The sequence below is a fragment of the Mus caroli genome, chromosome 12, assembly GCF_900094665.2.
Source record: "Mus caroli chromosome 12, CAROLI_EIJ_v1.1, whole genome shotgun sequence".
Lineage (NCBI taxonomy): Eukaryota > Metazoa > Chordata > Mammalia > Rodentia > Muridae > Mus > Mus caroli.
Window position 1 is genome coordinate 73568602 of NC_034581.1, and position 16530 is coordinate 73585131.

Below are 16530 nucleotides of genomic sequence, written 5' to 3' on the forward strand. Positions count from 1 at the left end.
CCATCTCTGGGCTGGTAGTCTTGGGTTCTATAAGAGAGCAGGCTGAGCGAGCCAGGGGAGGCAAGCCAGTAAAGAACATCCCTCCATAGCCTCTGCATCAGCTCCTGCTTTCTGACCTGCTTGAGTTCCAGTCCTGACTTCCTTTGGTGATGAACAGCAGTATGGAAGTGTAAGCCGAATAAATCATTTTCTCCCCAATTTGCTTCTTGGTCATGATGTTTGTGCAGGAATAGAAACCCTGACTAAGACAGTTGCCAATGGCAATTCTTTGTAGCCTCTGCTTCAGTTTCTGCCTCCAGGTTCTTGTCCTAATTTCTCTCAGTGGTGGATTGTGCTGTGGAACTATAAGCTGAAATAAACCTATACTTTCCTAAGTTGTTTGGTCATGCTGTTTTATCTCAGCAATAAAATAACACAAAGCCACTTAAAGAACTACAGCCTTACCAGGCATGAGGTCTAGTATTATCTGGCTGATTTTGCTAAGAGCGCAGGATGTCTTTATTAAACCAGCAGGGGGAGACAAGTATGTTGGATATCCCCTAAGAATAAAGGCCTTTAAAACCAAGCGACTTGGAGTTAGTGTTGCTATGGAGACCGCTGAACTACTTTAGAAAGCAGCACATAAATTGGCATCAGGTGAAATAAATTTCAGACGTTTATATAAAAATGAATCTGGGAAAGAACCAGGTCTAGATATTGGCAGGCTACAGAGTCACAGTTAAGAGTACAGTGTTAGACAATCTTGCCACTGTATGAAACACTCAATATGTCCATTTTATCATACTGTAAACTTGTGCTTACAACAAAGAATGCATATCCTATCTCCCCTGGCTTGCTGTGTCTGTGGAGGCAAGAAGCATCAGATTCTCCAGAAGCTGGGGTTACTGGCTGTGTATAAAACTCTGCAAAAACCAGGTCCTCTGCAAGAGCAATGTGTGTCCGTAATTGCAGGGCCATCAGCCACTATTTACTATTAAAACCATCAAAAGCTCCTTGATATTTTTGGACTTGTTTCAGCCTCCTTTTAATTTAGAATGGTCAGAATGTGTTGATATAGTTGGCCTCTAGTAACCATTGCTCTTATTGTTCATGTAAAGAACTGAAAACAGAGCCGGGCGTGGTGGCGCATGCCTTTAATCCCAGCACTCGGGAGGCAGAGGCAGGCGGATTTCTGAGTTCCAGGCCAGCCTGGTCTACAAAGTGAGTTCCAGGACAGCCAGAGCTACACAGAGAAACCCTGTCTCGAAAAACCACCAAAAAAAAAAAAAAAAAAAAAAAAAAAAAAAAAAAAAAAAAAAAAAAAAAAAAAAAAAAAAAGGAACTGAAAACAGAGGCCTGAGAGGTAGCTCAACAGTTAAGAGCATCTGTTACTTTTGCAAAGGGCTTGGGTTCGATTCTCAGCACTCACATAGTGGTTCAAAAATGTCTGTAGTAACTCTAGTTCCAGCAAATCCTATATCCACTTCTGACTTCCCTGGGCACCATGAATGCCTGTGGTGAACAAACATATATACAGGCAAAACACTCATACACATTAAAAAAATCTGAAAAGGAAAAAAATTTTGTTAAAAAAATATTTAAAACATCTAGAAAGTAATTGCTTGGTAAATTCTAACTTCTCCCCAAAGATCCAAGGTAGGTGAGTCTTTAAAAAGCCAGACTCAAGAGGACACTGATGGGGGTAAATGTTTCTAGGATTTTAAGCTTTGATAGAAAGCTGCAGATGGATGCTGACTTGGTGTGGGTTAGCAGATGACCCCGGGTGCGGGCAGACCACGGCCAGTGCCAACTCTTCAGCCGAGAGCGCCTGGGGCGGGTACATGTGTCGAGTTCTCAAGTTCCACTGAGGTCTCCAACCTGGCAGGGACGCTGCTTCCCGGGAAACCACACAGGTGCCACTCTGATCTGAGGCTTTATGGTATCCGCCTTGGTGGCTTAGGCATCGGGGGCGGGGAGAGCGTGTCCAGGGAAAGAGAGGACAGGTCCATTGGTGACTTAACAGCAGGCGTATCCCAGGCTCTAGAGAGCTGTAGTCCTCCGAGAAGGTGCGCTGTGGGGCTGGTTGGAGGCGTGTCCGAGAGATGCTGACGTCACAGGGCGGAGCGCTAGCCTAGTGAAGCAGCGAAGCTGTAGGAGGCTGCACTCACTCGAGGTCCTGAGTTGCACAGAGCCGCTTCTCCTAGGATAATCCCCTCCCTGCCAATCATGTTCCTGAGGAGCAGCGCCTCCCGTCTCCTCCACGGGCAAATTTCTTGCGTCCTGACGAGATCCGTCCACTCTGTAGCTATAGTCGGAGCCCCTTTCTCTCGGGGACAGGTGAGAGCTGCGACCCGAGCTGACGGGACACTAAGCCTGGAGAGTTTCGTGGGGCCGGGAGGGAGGAGGGGGAAAAAACGTGGGGAAGAGCTCGCGGGATCCCATGGCGGGTACGTGGAGCGCACATGGGATTTTCCCGGACCCAGATGGAGATGAGGGACCGATGGAAGGCAAGGGGTGAGAGAGGGCACTGGGCATCGAGAGGGAGGGAAGTGGGCATCGAGAAAGCGAGCATCTGCGGCCTCCAGGATGACGGAGAGTGGGCATTTCCAGCTTGGGGTGATGACAGGAAGGAAAAGAGAGAGGATTCCATGGAGGAGCTGGAGAAGGCAAAACCGGGATCGTTGAGAAATTGTCGGAGAGGAGGTTAGAGACGGTGACCGGGGATTAAGGCAGGCTTCAGGTTCTATTCTTGCAGAAAGAGCATTAACCTGGAAAGAAATTGATGCTGGTCTCTGCAGCTGCGGGAAGGCTGGAGGGGCTTTGTTCTGCCTTCAATGAAAAAAAAAAAAAAAAAAAAGCTGCTGTCGCGGAGGGCGCACTCACTGATGGGGAAACTAGGTGCCGCGTTCTGCCAGATACACACTCTCAGGCACCGGATCATAGTTCACTGAGCCCTTTCCTGATCCGAGACTTTTCTGGTCTGGCTCTCAGTGAGGGACTCAGAAGGTTGATTTGCTTTCAAGAACGGAATCTTCCCTCCGTCCATTAAGCATTTAGTGAACCGATCAGCCTTCTACAGTAGAAGTTTTGATGCTGTGAAAGGTTTGCAGAGGAGTCTGTCAGGAACTCAGGGTAGCAGCAGAGATTTCTGTGTCAAGTGTTTCTGCTCCTTTCCTCACCTTCTCTTTCGTCTGTGGGGTTTGTATGATTCACAGAAGAAGAAAGGAGTGGAATATGGTCCAGCTGCCATTCGAGAAGCTGGCTTGCTGAAGAGGCTCTCCAGGTTGGGTAAGTGGTTGGATTTCCATGTTTGTTCGGGAAGGGGAAAAGACCTGTTCAGAATCTCATCTCTTCTATCCTGATCCTGTGGTAGCAGCTTGGCATCTGTAATTTGTTCCCATCTGGTATCCTTTGGATTCCTTCTGCAGATAAACATCTATCAGGGAATCTTCAGACGAAGTCTTCTTGCAAATAGTGTTAGGGAAAGTGAAGCAGAGCAAAGTAGGTCCTGGAACGTTCAGCCATCAGTGTACTGCCAGTGCAGCTAAGGATGCTAGCTCGCTCAAGCGCTAACTGCTCAGTTAACCTTTCCTGGTTACAAGGTAGCTTTCCTAACTGAGACTTGAGCCGAGCCTGAGTCATCCACCACAAGTGTTGCCTCTTTCCAAACCATTTCCTCTCTGGGGCTAACGGGTTTGTATTATTGTAACCCTGATGTACATGGTTTGTTTGTTTTTTTCCCCAAAACTACCTAATTATGAAATCACTTGGGTGACTTGTTCAAAGCAGTTCCTAGCCTCCTCCATGGAAGAGTTCTGGCTCCTTGCAGATGAGGTAAGAGCTAGATAGATCTGTGCATTTTTACAGGCATTCCTTGAAGTCAGATTTGCAATTTTCTATGTTGTAATTAAGGTAGTGTTTAGACCTTTAGGACCAGAAATAAACCAGACTCCGAGATAAACACCATGTCTACAGTAGTGGAGAACTATTAGTGCCAAGGCATCACATTTCAATACCTGTTTGGTATCTGACCCAAATACGGCTAGCATGTCCCCAGTTGTCTCAAGGACCATTCACGAATCTTTCCTGGTGCTGTGAATATGATTTATACAGTCGATAGAAAGCTTTGGCGACAGGAATGCAGAATCAGGGTGAACTACAGATGCCAACTGTTACTCTGAAACAGTTGCTGATCATGAAGCCATTTCAAGGGACCTCATCCTTCAGAATCAGGAATAATGAAATCATCTAATGTGTCCTTTTTATGCGGGGCCATGATAGGGAACAAAGACAGATGAAAGAAAGCTGACCACAAACAGCGAGTTGGTGAACCAGTGAGTATGTTGAGATGGTAGACAGGTGAGGGGCTACATTACTGAGAGCCAACCTCAGCTTGAGTATCAAAACTGTAGTGGCCTAAACACTTTCAAATTAGTCTGAGCCAAATGTCCAAGGAGGGGGTGGTCTCTCATAAGGTAGAGGTTGTGATGTCTTTGGAATGGCTTGAGTAACTAGATTACCGGTGATTGTGTGAAATGGAAAATAAGAAAAGATAGCAAGAAAAGCAGATTTTTGTTGTTGTTTGAGACAACAACTTGTTATGGAGACCAGGCTGTCATTGAACTCGAAGAGATACAATTGCCTCTCCCTCCAAAGTGCTGGGATTCAAGGTGTGTGCCACCAAGCCTAGCCAAAAAGCAGATTTGAAGATGAAATAAAGGTGGTTTGAACATGATGGGTTTGAGATACCTGTAAAAGGAAGATGAGGCACTAGAACAAAGGTAGAAAAGCAAGTATGGCTTTCTAGAGGAAGGCCAGAGTTGGGGCAGAACTGTAAGAAGGGGAGGAGGTTTAAGAGATAACAGCAGTTAAGAGCACTGGCTGCCTTTGTAGAGGACTCAGGTTTGGTTACCAGCACCCTCATGGATGCTCACAAATGTACTTATAGGGTATCTGATGCCCTCTTCTGATCTCCATGGGCACCAGGCATGCGCATAGTACACATACATATGAGAGACTCCTGGTAGGGATAGGGGCCATGGTTATCTAATAAAGGTGGAGAATTTCCAAGATGGCCAACTTCTACCTCACTTTCCTGACTTGAGACAAAAGCTTGGCAGCTTACAACACATGCGTTGTAGGCTTTTATCTCCCACCAGCAGGTGCCCTGCTGACAGGTTGGCTCAATAAGTTCAAAGCCAGTCACACAACAGTTGCATGCCAGTCAGCCATCCTCTCTTTCTTTTTTTTCTTTTTAAAGATTTATTTATTTTATGTATATTGAGTACACTGTAGCTGTGCAAATGGTTGTGAGCCATCATGTGGTTGCTGGGAATTGAATTCAGAACCCCTGCTCGCTCTGGCCCAAAGATTTATTATTACATATAAGTACACTGTCACTGTCTTCAGATGCACCAGAGGAAGGCATCAGATCTCATTACAGATGGTTGTGAGCCACCATGTGGTTGCTAGGATTTGAACTCAGGACCTTCATAAGAGCAATTGGTGCTCTTAACCACTGAGCCATCTCTCTAGCCCCATCCTCTCTTTCTATAAACTGACCAACTCTTCAGAGACTTGGAAACCCTAGCCCTCCAGAAGAGAATGGATTTTTCTAGTCTTTTTAGATGGTTGTCTTCTCTGTGCCTCTGTTGTATGTATGCATTTCCTCACCCCCAATAATCATCTTTCTTCTACTGCTGATGGTGTCTGTTCCCGTTGCTAGTGTTTGAGATGGCTCTGCTGAAACAAACCTGTTGCACTCAAGATTTTTCATAGTTCTTTTTTTTTTTTTTNAGACAGGGTTTCTCTGTGTAGCCCTGGCTGTCCTGGAACTCACTCTGTAGACCAGGCTGGCCTCGGACTCAGAAATCCACCTGCCTCTGCCTCCCAAGTGCTGGGATTAAAGGCGTGAGCCACCACGCCCGGCTATTTTTCGTGGTTCTTAAATTCTTTAGATGGCAAAAAACAATCCCAGGCAAGACCCCTAAACTGTATCATGCCCACACACATACATGCAGATATGCACACATACATACATAAAGCGTGACTGTCACCTGGGTCTGTCATAATGGACAAATGCCAGAGACACATCGGTTGAAGGTTTTCGGATTAGAGGATCTCTCGGGAAGAGGACCAATCAAGGGGGAGAGGAGGCCAGGAGAGAGTGAAGTGTTCACCCAGAGGAGAACATTTGGCGGGTGGGGAGGAAGCAAGCAGCTTTATGATAAGAGATCCAGCAAAATAAAGGCAGGCAGATCCCTGGGCGTGAGCGTGGAAGTTACAGTGGAATGGTGGGAGGCAGCCAGGCTGAGCCATCACTGTCATACAATGCAGCTCGCCCACCCCGCCTCCTGAGGTTCTCTTAATCTCTGAAAGCAAATGCAGACTTGGAATTCCTGGGTCTCCATTCTCAGCCTTAAAATCTCTAATGTCTAAGTGACTACCTCAGGCTCTCTATCAGCAGTTTCTTGCATTAGCAAAACAGATTTCTCTTCTGCTATCTGAAGAAGTGCCAAGTGAATTCAAGAAGAAATGTCCTAGGAAAAAATAATGTGAGCTTTGTGATGAGGGACCAGAAAATCCCCAAATGGCTTCTTGAGTTCCAGCATCCGTGGCCTACCAACACTGCCCAGTTCTTTTGTACAGCAGCCTCGGGAACGTGTGGTTTCTTCACTATCACAGCTGAGTCACATGACCACAATTCCAAAGTGAGACCTCAAAGTGGTAATTTAGGCTTGCTGCTGTCTCTAAGCATAGAACACTCTTTCTACTTGTAATGGCAAAGGGGGCGGATCTCCACGGGGCTCAGAGCTTCAGTGGATCTGGAGCAGATTAAGCCTTGAAGCCTTGACATGGCTGTGGCTCTTCTCTCTCAGGTTTTCAGTTTCCACATTCCACCTTGGTTTTATTTATTGCAGCTAAAGCTGTGGCCATTTGACCTAGGTTCCCCCAAGGGAAGCATGCATAGCAAATTTTGATTTGAAATTCCAGAAGGGACAGTGATGCTACCGTCACTGGATCATTCTGTATTGCCTGTGTCATTATTCCTGGCAAGCACTGAAACTAGACTTTTTTTTTTCCAGTGTCTTACTGTATGACCCTGGTGCTGGGAACTCCAGGGTAGCCTCAGACTTACAGCAATCCTTTGCCTTTGCCTCCCTAGCCCTAGGCTTACATGTAGGTCAGTATCACCATGCCTGGCTTTAGACTTAGATTCTTAAAGATTCTCTTTAATGATTTTAGGAAAGTCTCAGACTCGTAAGTTGTTTTTCCGCTTAGGCAGGTTTCTGTGGTTTGTCATTAATAAGCTACTTTATAAGCAGCAGTGAGGAACAGTGGACTGTGAAGACCTTGATTGCTAATTTTGATTATTTGCTTTCCTCCCCTTTTATACAATCTGGGTTTTGTTTTGTCTTGTCCTGTTTTTTTAATGCAGCTTCCTAGTTTAGTTTCTTTGGCTTTTAATCTTGGAGTGTGTCTTAATTCTTTTGTATTTCAGCAACTTCCTGATGGTGGTGCTCTGATTTTTGAACTGTCACGCTCCTTAATGTGACCTCTGGGAACAGCAGTCTAAAGTCTTGATTGGCTTACAAAGTTCTCAATAAATGGACCTATTGTTACTTGAATTTTTTTCAGTCTGTTTTTAGTATGGTGGTGGTGGTGGTTATAGGGCTATATATACCCATGAAAACATGTTGAATTTAAAATGTGAGTTAATATAAAGTATGCCTCAAATCTGTTTTGAAAAAATTTCAACATCTTCAGGTTTCTTTCACCCTCCCTCCCTCCTTCCACCCCTCCTTCTCTTTGTTTCTTTCAGTACCTATCATTATGTATCCCAAGCTGGCCTCAAGTTCACAACTCTCCAGCCTTAGCCTCCTGAGTTGTGGAATTATGGGTGTGTGGCATAGTACCCGGCTTGGTTCTCTCTCTCTCTCTCTCTCTCTCTCTCTCTCTCTCTCTCTCTCTCTCTCCCCCCCCCCCCCCCCCCCTACCCCCCAGCCAGGGCTTCTCTGTGTATCCCTGGCTGTCCTGGAACTAACAGAGATCTGCCTGCCTCTGCCTCCCATATGCTGGAATTAAAGCATGTGCCACCACCGCTTGGCAGGGTTATTTTTCTTTAGAACAGCTTTTAGGCACTAAAACGATGGTGAGCTGGGCAAAGCATGCACATCTTTAACTTGGAGGTGGGGGCAAGTAGATCTTTGTGAGTTTGAGACCATTCTGGTCTATGTACTAAGTTCCAGAGGTAGCTAGCGAGATCCTGTCTCAAAACAAAAATATGAGTATATTCACTTCCTGATTGATAATTTATGTACAGAGTTGTATAATTTGCATATTTGTGTTAGAGTGCTGATGAATTCTAGATGCTAGATTTAACCCTAATGGACAAAATTAATTCCTGTTAACAATGCCCTAATGAGATGGGATGGGAGATGGAAATGGAAAACACAGAAATATGTCAGGTGACCATGTACAGAGTCAATGGAAGCTAGGGATGGGGACAGCAAAGGTTGGAGATGGGTAAGCATCGACCCTTAGATAGAAGTCACTGAAAAGCAGCTGAGTCAGCAAACCCTGGGAAGGAAGAAAAGACGTCTGTCTGAGCAAATTTCAGGCAGAGAAAACAGCACGTACAAAGACCCTGAGTCGGGTCTACATTATGAACAGAACCATTCCTGAGCCCTAGCCAAGGCTGCTATGTTCAAAGGGGTGAGTCTTCTACTCCAGGGTTTTTAGCATCTTCAAAAGACAGTTTGCAGGAAATTCTAGTTAATTTAAAACTCCAGGAATTTCTTAGAATGCTCTATTTACACGGCTGGTCTTTATTTGACTAGCACAAGTCAGTAGGGAAAAGAATAATCTTTTATAAGTGGTTTCAGGACAACTGGATACCCTTGTACAAAAATAAATAAAATGTATAAAAGGATTCTCCCTCATAGCATTTATCAAAATTCCTAATTCAGGCTGGAGAGATGGCGCACTGGTTAGAAGTGCTGGCTGTTCTTGCAGAGGACTGGGGCTTGGCTCCCAGCACCCTTGTGCATCTACACACTGTATTTCTAGTTCCAGGAGATCGACACATCCTTCTGACATCCAAGGGTACCAGGCATGCGCATGGGGCACATACATACACATATGCAGGCACTCACACATGTACATACAATAAAAATAAATAAGACTTACATTTTTTTAACCAACTGGGCATTTATCAAAGCTCTAAATCTAAAGTTATGAAACTGCAGAGCAACCATGTGAACTTTCGTGAATTTGGGCTAAACCAGACTCTAGTTTCTTAGCTATCTTACCCGGTCACCAAAATCACATATGACAGAAATGAAAATAGATCACATGGATTTCATCAAAATTGAAACTATGAGCCTTGAAGACATTATGCTATGAAGGAAGGCAGATATAAAAGACCACTGACTGGCGCCATATGTGTGACCTGTCTAGAGTGGGTGGATCTTTGGAGAAAGGAACTTAGTCATTCCTTGGGGCTGAGGAATTGGACAGGACTGAAAATGGCTGGCTTTAGGCTTTGAGGGGAAGGTAACTGAAGCTGTTCTAGAATTAGATAGTACTGACATTTTTACAGCTTGGTGAATAATATATTAAAACATGACTGAATTATAAATTCTAGGAATGAATTTCATGGCATATAAATTGTATTTCTAACAAACTATGTAGATGCCTGTGGCTAGGAAGGAAGTATGGAACGTGTGACCTGCATGATTTATGATATGATGTGTGCTTTACAAACACCGCAAACCATTGTGCTTTTTGCATAGACTTTATAAACCATGTGCGTTGACATCTAGATCTTAGGCTCCCAATTTACAATCTCTGGTTTTGGGGGAAAAAGAGACAATTCTACCTTGAATAAAAAGATGAAATTAATGTCTTTGGGATGCTGTTTGAATAACACTTGGATGTCTTTGGGACAAAAATTAGTTGCTAGGTTGTATCAGTAGCAAACAGCACATATCAGAATTTGCTATCAGTGAAGGAGCAGAGCCAGTGTGCAGTCAGCCTTTAAGATAAGAAAGACACTCTCTCTTTGCAGCCAGGAAACAAGAGCAACTGTCAAAGGTCAATAAGCATGATTTAGTGTAGGTCTGGATGTGAGGTAAGTGGGTGATGGGAGCTTCTTTAAAATTAAGGTTTTGGAAACTGCTTTGTCAGTAACATCATTTGGACACATCTTTGGAAAACCAAATGTCAGAAAATTGGCTTTATACTTCCTTTGGTGGTTGTGTTAGTCCATTTTGCATTGCTTTAATAGAATACCTGAGAGTAAATGATGTGTAAAAAACAGAAATTTAGCCGGGCGTGGTGGCGCACGCCTTTAATCCCAGCACTTGGGAGGCAGAGGCAGGCGGATTTCTGAGTTCGAGGCCAGCCTGGTCTACAGAGTGAGTTCCAGGACAGCTAGAGCTACACAGAGAAACCCTGTCTCGAAAAACCAAAACAAAAAACAAACAAACAAAAAAACCAGACATGTATTGGCTCTAGGTGTAGAAGCTGAGGAGTCCATGGTTAAGAGACTACATTTAGTGATGGCAGAAAGCATCACATGGCAAAAGAGAACAAGAATCACTTTGTAGCCTCACGCTCTCTTGTAGTTGGCATTAATCTGCATATGAGGAAGCCCATATGATCTGAGTGCACACTTCCCACTAAGCCCATTTCCCAGTTCTGGTGCATTAATTAAATTTCAACACATGATTTTTGAGGGGGTACATTCAAAACCATAGCAAGACTCTAGCACAAATTACCACATTGCTTTGGTCCTATCTGAGCTACACTGCCTGTGGGATAAGCCATCGGTCCTGGGGAAGTAGGAGCTGAGGCCTGAGAAATAGCTGTTTAGTAAGTAGGCTTTCCTACACTGTTACACCTTGGATGTCACTATTGATGATCCATTTCTTTTTTTCATTTTTTTTTTTTGTCATTTATTTATTTAGACTCCAGATTTTAGCCCCTCTCCATCCACCCACGGACTGTTCCACATCCCATACCACCTCCCCATCCCCCAGCCAACTAGACCTCTAAACTCCCTGGGGCCTCCAGTCTCTGAAGGGTTAGGCCCATCTTCCACCCTTTGAGTCCTGAGAGTCTCACCTCCCAGGTCTCTGGTACATTCTGGAGGGTCCCTCCAACCTCCTACCTCCTGCGGCTGCCTGTTTCCACTCTTTCTGCTGGCCCTCAGGGCTTCAGTCCTTTTCCCTCACCCAGAACCAGACCAGGTTTCCTTCTCCCCACAACCCCCATCCACTTTCCCTCCTAGGTCCCTTCCTCTCTCCCCACTTGTGATTACTTTCTTCTCTCTCCCAAGTGGGACTGAAGTGTCCTCACTTGGGCCCTTCAGCTTGTTGATCTTTTTGAGTTCTGTGGACTGTATTTTGGGTATTCTGTTAAAAACCAACTTGTGCTTATTTTTTTTTATTTTATGTGTTTTGCCTGTATATATGTATGTATACATTGCACCACCTGGGTGCCTGGTGCCCTCAGAGGTTAGAAGAGGGCATTGGGGGCTGGTGAGATGGCTCAGTGGGTAAGAGCACCCGACTGCTCTTTCAAAGGTCCAGAGTTCAAATCCCAGCAACCACATGGTAGCTAACAACCATCCGTAACGAGATCTGGCGCCCTCTTCTGGAGTGTCTGAAGACAGCTATAGTGTACTTACATATAATAAGTAAATAAATCTTTTTAAAAAAAAAAAAGAGTACTTTTAATTAAAAAAAAAAAAAAAAGAAGAGGGCATTGGATTCTCTGGAGCTGCACTTACAGACCGTGCTGGGAATCCAAGTGGGTCCTCTGAAAGAGCATCAAGTGCCCTTAACTACTGAGCCATTTTCCAATCCCTTTAAAGACACATTCTGAATTTTTTACAGTGTACATATACAAGCCAGGACAATTCGTACAGTCTAGCAGGCATAGTAGTACATACCCGTAAACCCAGTCTGTACTTAGGAGGCTGACACAGAATCCAGTTTGACCTATATAGTGAGATCTTTTATCAGAAAACAAATACACGTGGTCTTCAACACCAACTTCCTCCGAAGTCTTGCTCCTACTTCCTGTGATGGCTCCTTGTCTGTAATCTCAAGCCCTTGCTTTACCAACTCAGATACAAACTCTCTCAAGTTCTCCCTGTCGTCTCCCAAATTAGTTGTATTTACAAGAGCCAGTTTTCCTATACTATCATCAGAGTCTGCATCAATCCCTGTATCGGGTAGCTAGCATTACACCTAAGAGCCTGAGATGTCGGCAACTGGGAAAAAAAAATTAATTTCACTTTCAAGCAAACAATCTGGAGGTCCAGAACTGGTTTGGTGGCTCTGTGCCTCAGATCTAGATTCTTAACTTGTGCCGTTGGCAAGGCTCTGACTTAATTGTTGTATACTCACTTCTAGAAGCAGAAGCAGGATATGTGGATGGGCAAAGGCACAAAGGGAGAACTTTTCCCTTTCTAAGAAGCTATGGCAGGACGTTGTTGGCTGGTGCTGGTTACACGGGCACGTCCCGTTTCTAGGAAAGCTGATTAGTTTACTCTAACAGGTTTACTCCAGAGGAAAATCTCTGTGGTTGGAAGGTCAGCCTCCACCATGTTAACTCCTGATCTATATTAGGACTTAAAGTTTTACCATTTGTGACTCTTTTTAACCTGAGAATTTCCCCCTGCTTCGAGACAGGGTTTCTTTGTGTAACTCTGGCTGTTCTGGCACTATGTAGACCAGGCTGGCCTTGAATCTGGAGGTCCACCTGCCTCTGCCTCCTAAGTGCTGAGACCACCGCCTGGCTCACCTGAGAAATTTTTACCCAATTCTATATGTATAGGTATACAAGTCAAACATTTTCTGATCATCATAAATTAGTATCCCTATTTTAACATTTATTAAAGACAATAGCAAATCCACATACTTATGAGATGGATGGGTTTAGTTTTACATACAGAATTAAATCCTGAACCGAGTATGCTAGCTTACACTGACCAATAGGGTTTAAGAGGCTAAAACAGAGAATCATTACAAGTTTGAGGCCATCAAGGGACCTAGAGAGTTCCAGGCAGATCTGGGTACAAATGTAAGATTGTATTAAAAAAATACATAAACAAATCTTGGCTGAATATATGATTTTGCCAGACATAGTTATTGTCAATGTTTTTCAGAGTTGATTGATATTTATTGATTTTAGTCTATAGTCAACTTTGAGAATGGTGCTTCACATAAATATGTAATACAAAGTGGAAGAATTATGTGTGGGGCTATTTCAGAGCCCTACATTTAAGCCAAAATTCATGTAATAAATTAGAAGACGATTTAAATTTACTTTTATCTATAGCTGTTTCGCTTGCATGTATGGATGTGTACCATATATGTGCTCGATGCCTGAGGAGGTCACAGGCATTAGATCCTCTGGAATTGAAGTTACAGGCTGTTTTGAGATGCAAAAAGTGTTTTTAACCCCTTACTCATCTCTCCAGTCCCCATGTGATTTTTAAAAAATAAAAATCTCGAGTCAACAACTCCAACAGCAAGTGTATTTATTTTTTATCCTTTAGTGATTTCATTTATTTACTGTGTGACTCTGTTTGGGTCTTCTTATCCAAAATCGGTTCATGAAACAATGACGCAGACATATGGTAAACAAGTTTTGGGAAGTTCTAGGTTACAACATCAGTTTCAAAGAAAGTATAATAGGAAGGGCGGAGAGAAGAACCAGCAAGCTGTCTCATGTGACCTGCAATCCCCTTGGCCTGCCCCCTTCCTTGTTACTATGTCAATCCTTGTTCCCATTTAAATACAATTTGCAGGAAGGGCTTAGAAACTCACTGTCCTTTGATAGTACTCCTCTATGATCTCTGGTGACAGGGCTGGGGCTCTTGCCCCAATGTATTTGCTTATAGTTTCAGACCATGAATTTTAAGTTGTTACTAGGCCCAAACATTTCTTTTTAAATGTAGAGTCTGCTTCTGTAGCTTACATAGACCATGCGAGCTTCAAACTAGAACTGGCACTCAAGAGTTACACCATCATGCCTGGCTCAAATGTATGTTTACTAATCAAAATAGGAGCCATTACAATCAGCACATTTTTGACACTGTGAAATAAGTTTGTTTCTTCTGCAGTATAAAGAACTTCTGCTCTGGGATATGACAAAGTCCTGGGAGGCACCTTTTGTATTCTGCTGGTTAAGTTACAGGCTGTCAGAATGATTGAAGAGATCTGATGGCAAGAGATCAAATGAGCATGGTGGATGAGGCAGGAATACATTGCCCAATTGGTTCAATCTTTGACACACTACTGCCTTTATGATGTGTAGTGATGCATTGTTGTGGAGAACTGGGCCCTTTCTGCTGAGCAATGTCTGCTGTAGGCATTGCAGTTTGTGGTGTGTCTCATAGGTTGGAAAGGACCTTCTCCGTGCCTTTTCCTGTTCCTGCTGTCTTGAACCTGGGGAGAACTATCCTTAGACTTACAAGAGCAAAACCCTAGGTCTCTGAATCACTGCACAGAAAAAAGTCTGCTGTCTCCCTGGATGGTAAACAAACATGGATATTTGAACTATGTTTTGAGTAGTTAGCTGTAGCAACTTAGCCAATTCTACCTCATAATCTTGTATTATACATAAAGATCTTCAAGAATACATTGTCAGGTTTGGGGAGTAACATGGGAGCCTATATCGTGAGATACTTAATTATTTTTTCAAAGAATTTCTATTGTTTATAAGGGAGGAGGAAAAATGCACAGCAAGACAGTGTTGGTACAAATTGTACTTGCAGAGGGCCAGTCCTTGATTCCTGCAGTCATTGTCCCTACTCTTTACCTGCTACTTACATGGTGAAAGTTCAAGAGTCGAGTTAGGGAGGCAGTCATACCTTTTCAAGAGCAAATCCCATTCAGGGTCTGCCTCTTAGTGTTGTGGAAACACAAGGCAGGGCTTATCAGGTTTTAATAGCCAGACTCATGTTGACATGTAAATTATCAAAATTGCATGCAGCTGGCATAATTAGATTGAGAAATAGCCCTTCCATCATGCACTGTCAGGAAGCCCTTGTGGGTATGTGAGGCACCTGGGAGGCAAATGGGAACACAAGAAAGCTGTTTGGTGAGAAGTAGTGGGTACTCTCTAAAAACAAAACAAAACGATTTATTTTATGTGTATCGATGTTTTGCCTGTATGTCTGGTGCCCAGCAGAGGCTAAATGAGGCCTTAGATCCTCTAGAACTGGAGTTACAGTTGCGAGCTACCATGTGGGTACTGGAAATTGAACCCAGGTCTCAAAGGCAGCCATTGCTATTCATCACTGGGACATCTATCCAGTCCTCCAGAGTCGGTAATCTTAAGAGTCCACATTCATACATAAGTGGATCTGTTGAACTACCTCCAGCAGCTGATTGGTGTCAGGATCAAATTCAGGGTCTGGTGCATGCTAAGCAATTGTTCTACCTCAGGATCTGGTGCATGCTTAGCCCCTGAGCTGCACATTTAATGACCATATCCTCCCATGAAGTGCAGTCTCTCTTCCTTGGAGTACTTGCTGCAGCTCATTTCTGGTTAGTACATTTAAATGAGTAGAATACTGTTTTCTGTTACTCTTATCTCAGTTTATGCCCTGGCATCCTTGATTGGGCTTAGGTGTTCCCTAAGTTCTATTACTTAATCTTATCCACTGAAACGTTAATGCCCTTGTTTTCTTATTGGCCATATGAAGATTTCTATGAGTTAAAGGTTTGGCAAGTAGTTATGAAAGTTAATATTAACATTATTATAACCTTCTGATTAGTCAGGGTTCTCTAGAGAAATAGTATTTATAGAATATATATATATATATACTCATTATATATATATATAATATATATATATATAAAGGAGATTTATTAGATTGGTTTACAGTTTATGGTCTAGTTAGTCCAACAATGGCTGTCTACCAATAGAAGGTTCAAGAATTCAGTAGTTGTTCAGTCCATGAAGCTGGATGTCTTAGCTGACGTCTTCAGTACACACTGGAATCCTGAAGAACTAGGTCCCAATGCCAGCAAAGGAATGGATGTGCTGGCAAAGTGAAGGCAAGCAAGAGAAGAATGGACAAACTCTTCTTTCTCCCATGCCCTTATATAGGCTACCAGCAGAAGGTATGGCCCAGATTAAAGGTAGATCTTCCTACCTCAAAAGATCTGGGTTAAAGGTGTATCTTCCCACCTCAAAAATCTGAATTAGAATTGGATCTTCTCACATTAAATGATTTAATTAAGAAAAATTTCATCACAGGTTTAAGAAGCCATTAGGGTTTTGTTAATTCCAGATGTAGGCAAGTTGATAATAAAGAATAGCCAACATGCCTTTAATAGTAAATACTATAGTCTTCAAAATACCAGATTTGCTCCAGTTTCCTATACAACATTAAGAACCTCATGCTTCCCAAGATATAAGATACAATTTGCAAAACACATGAAACTCAAGAAGAATGAAGACCAAAGTGTGGACACTTTGCCCCTTCTTAGAATTGGGAACAAAACACCCATGGAAGGAGTTACAGAG

General features: G+C 43.3%; 1 protein-coding gene across 1 annotated transcript in view; it reads left to right on the plus strand.

The window, feature by feature from the left end:
* Positions 1 to 2125: 2125 nt before the first annotated feature.
* The window catches only part of Arg2 (arginase 2), a 26995-nt gene continuing 12590 nt past the window's right edge, over positions 2126 to 16530 (plus strand). The window contains exons 1-2 of the mRNA XM_021178768.2: positions 2126 to 2316; positions 3195 to 3267. Of these exons, the coding sequence (XP_021034427.1) occupies positions 2206 to 2316; positions 3195 to 3267 (184 nt within the window). The 5' untranslated portion in view covers positions 2126 to 2205. The remainder of the gene's footprint in view (positions 2317 to 3194; positions 3268 to 16530) is intronic.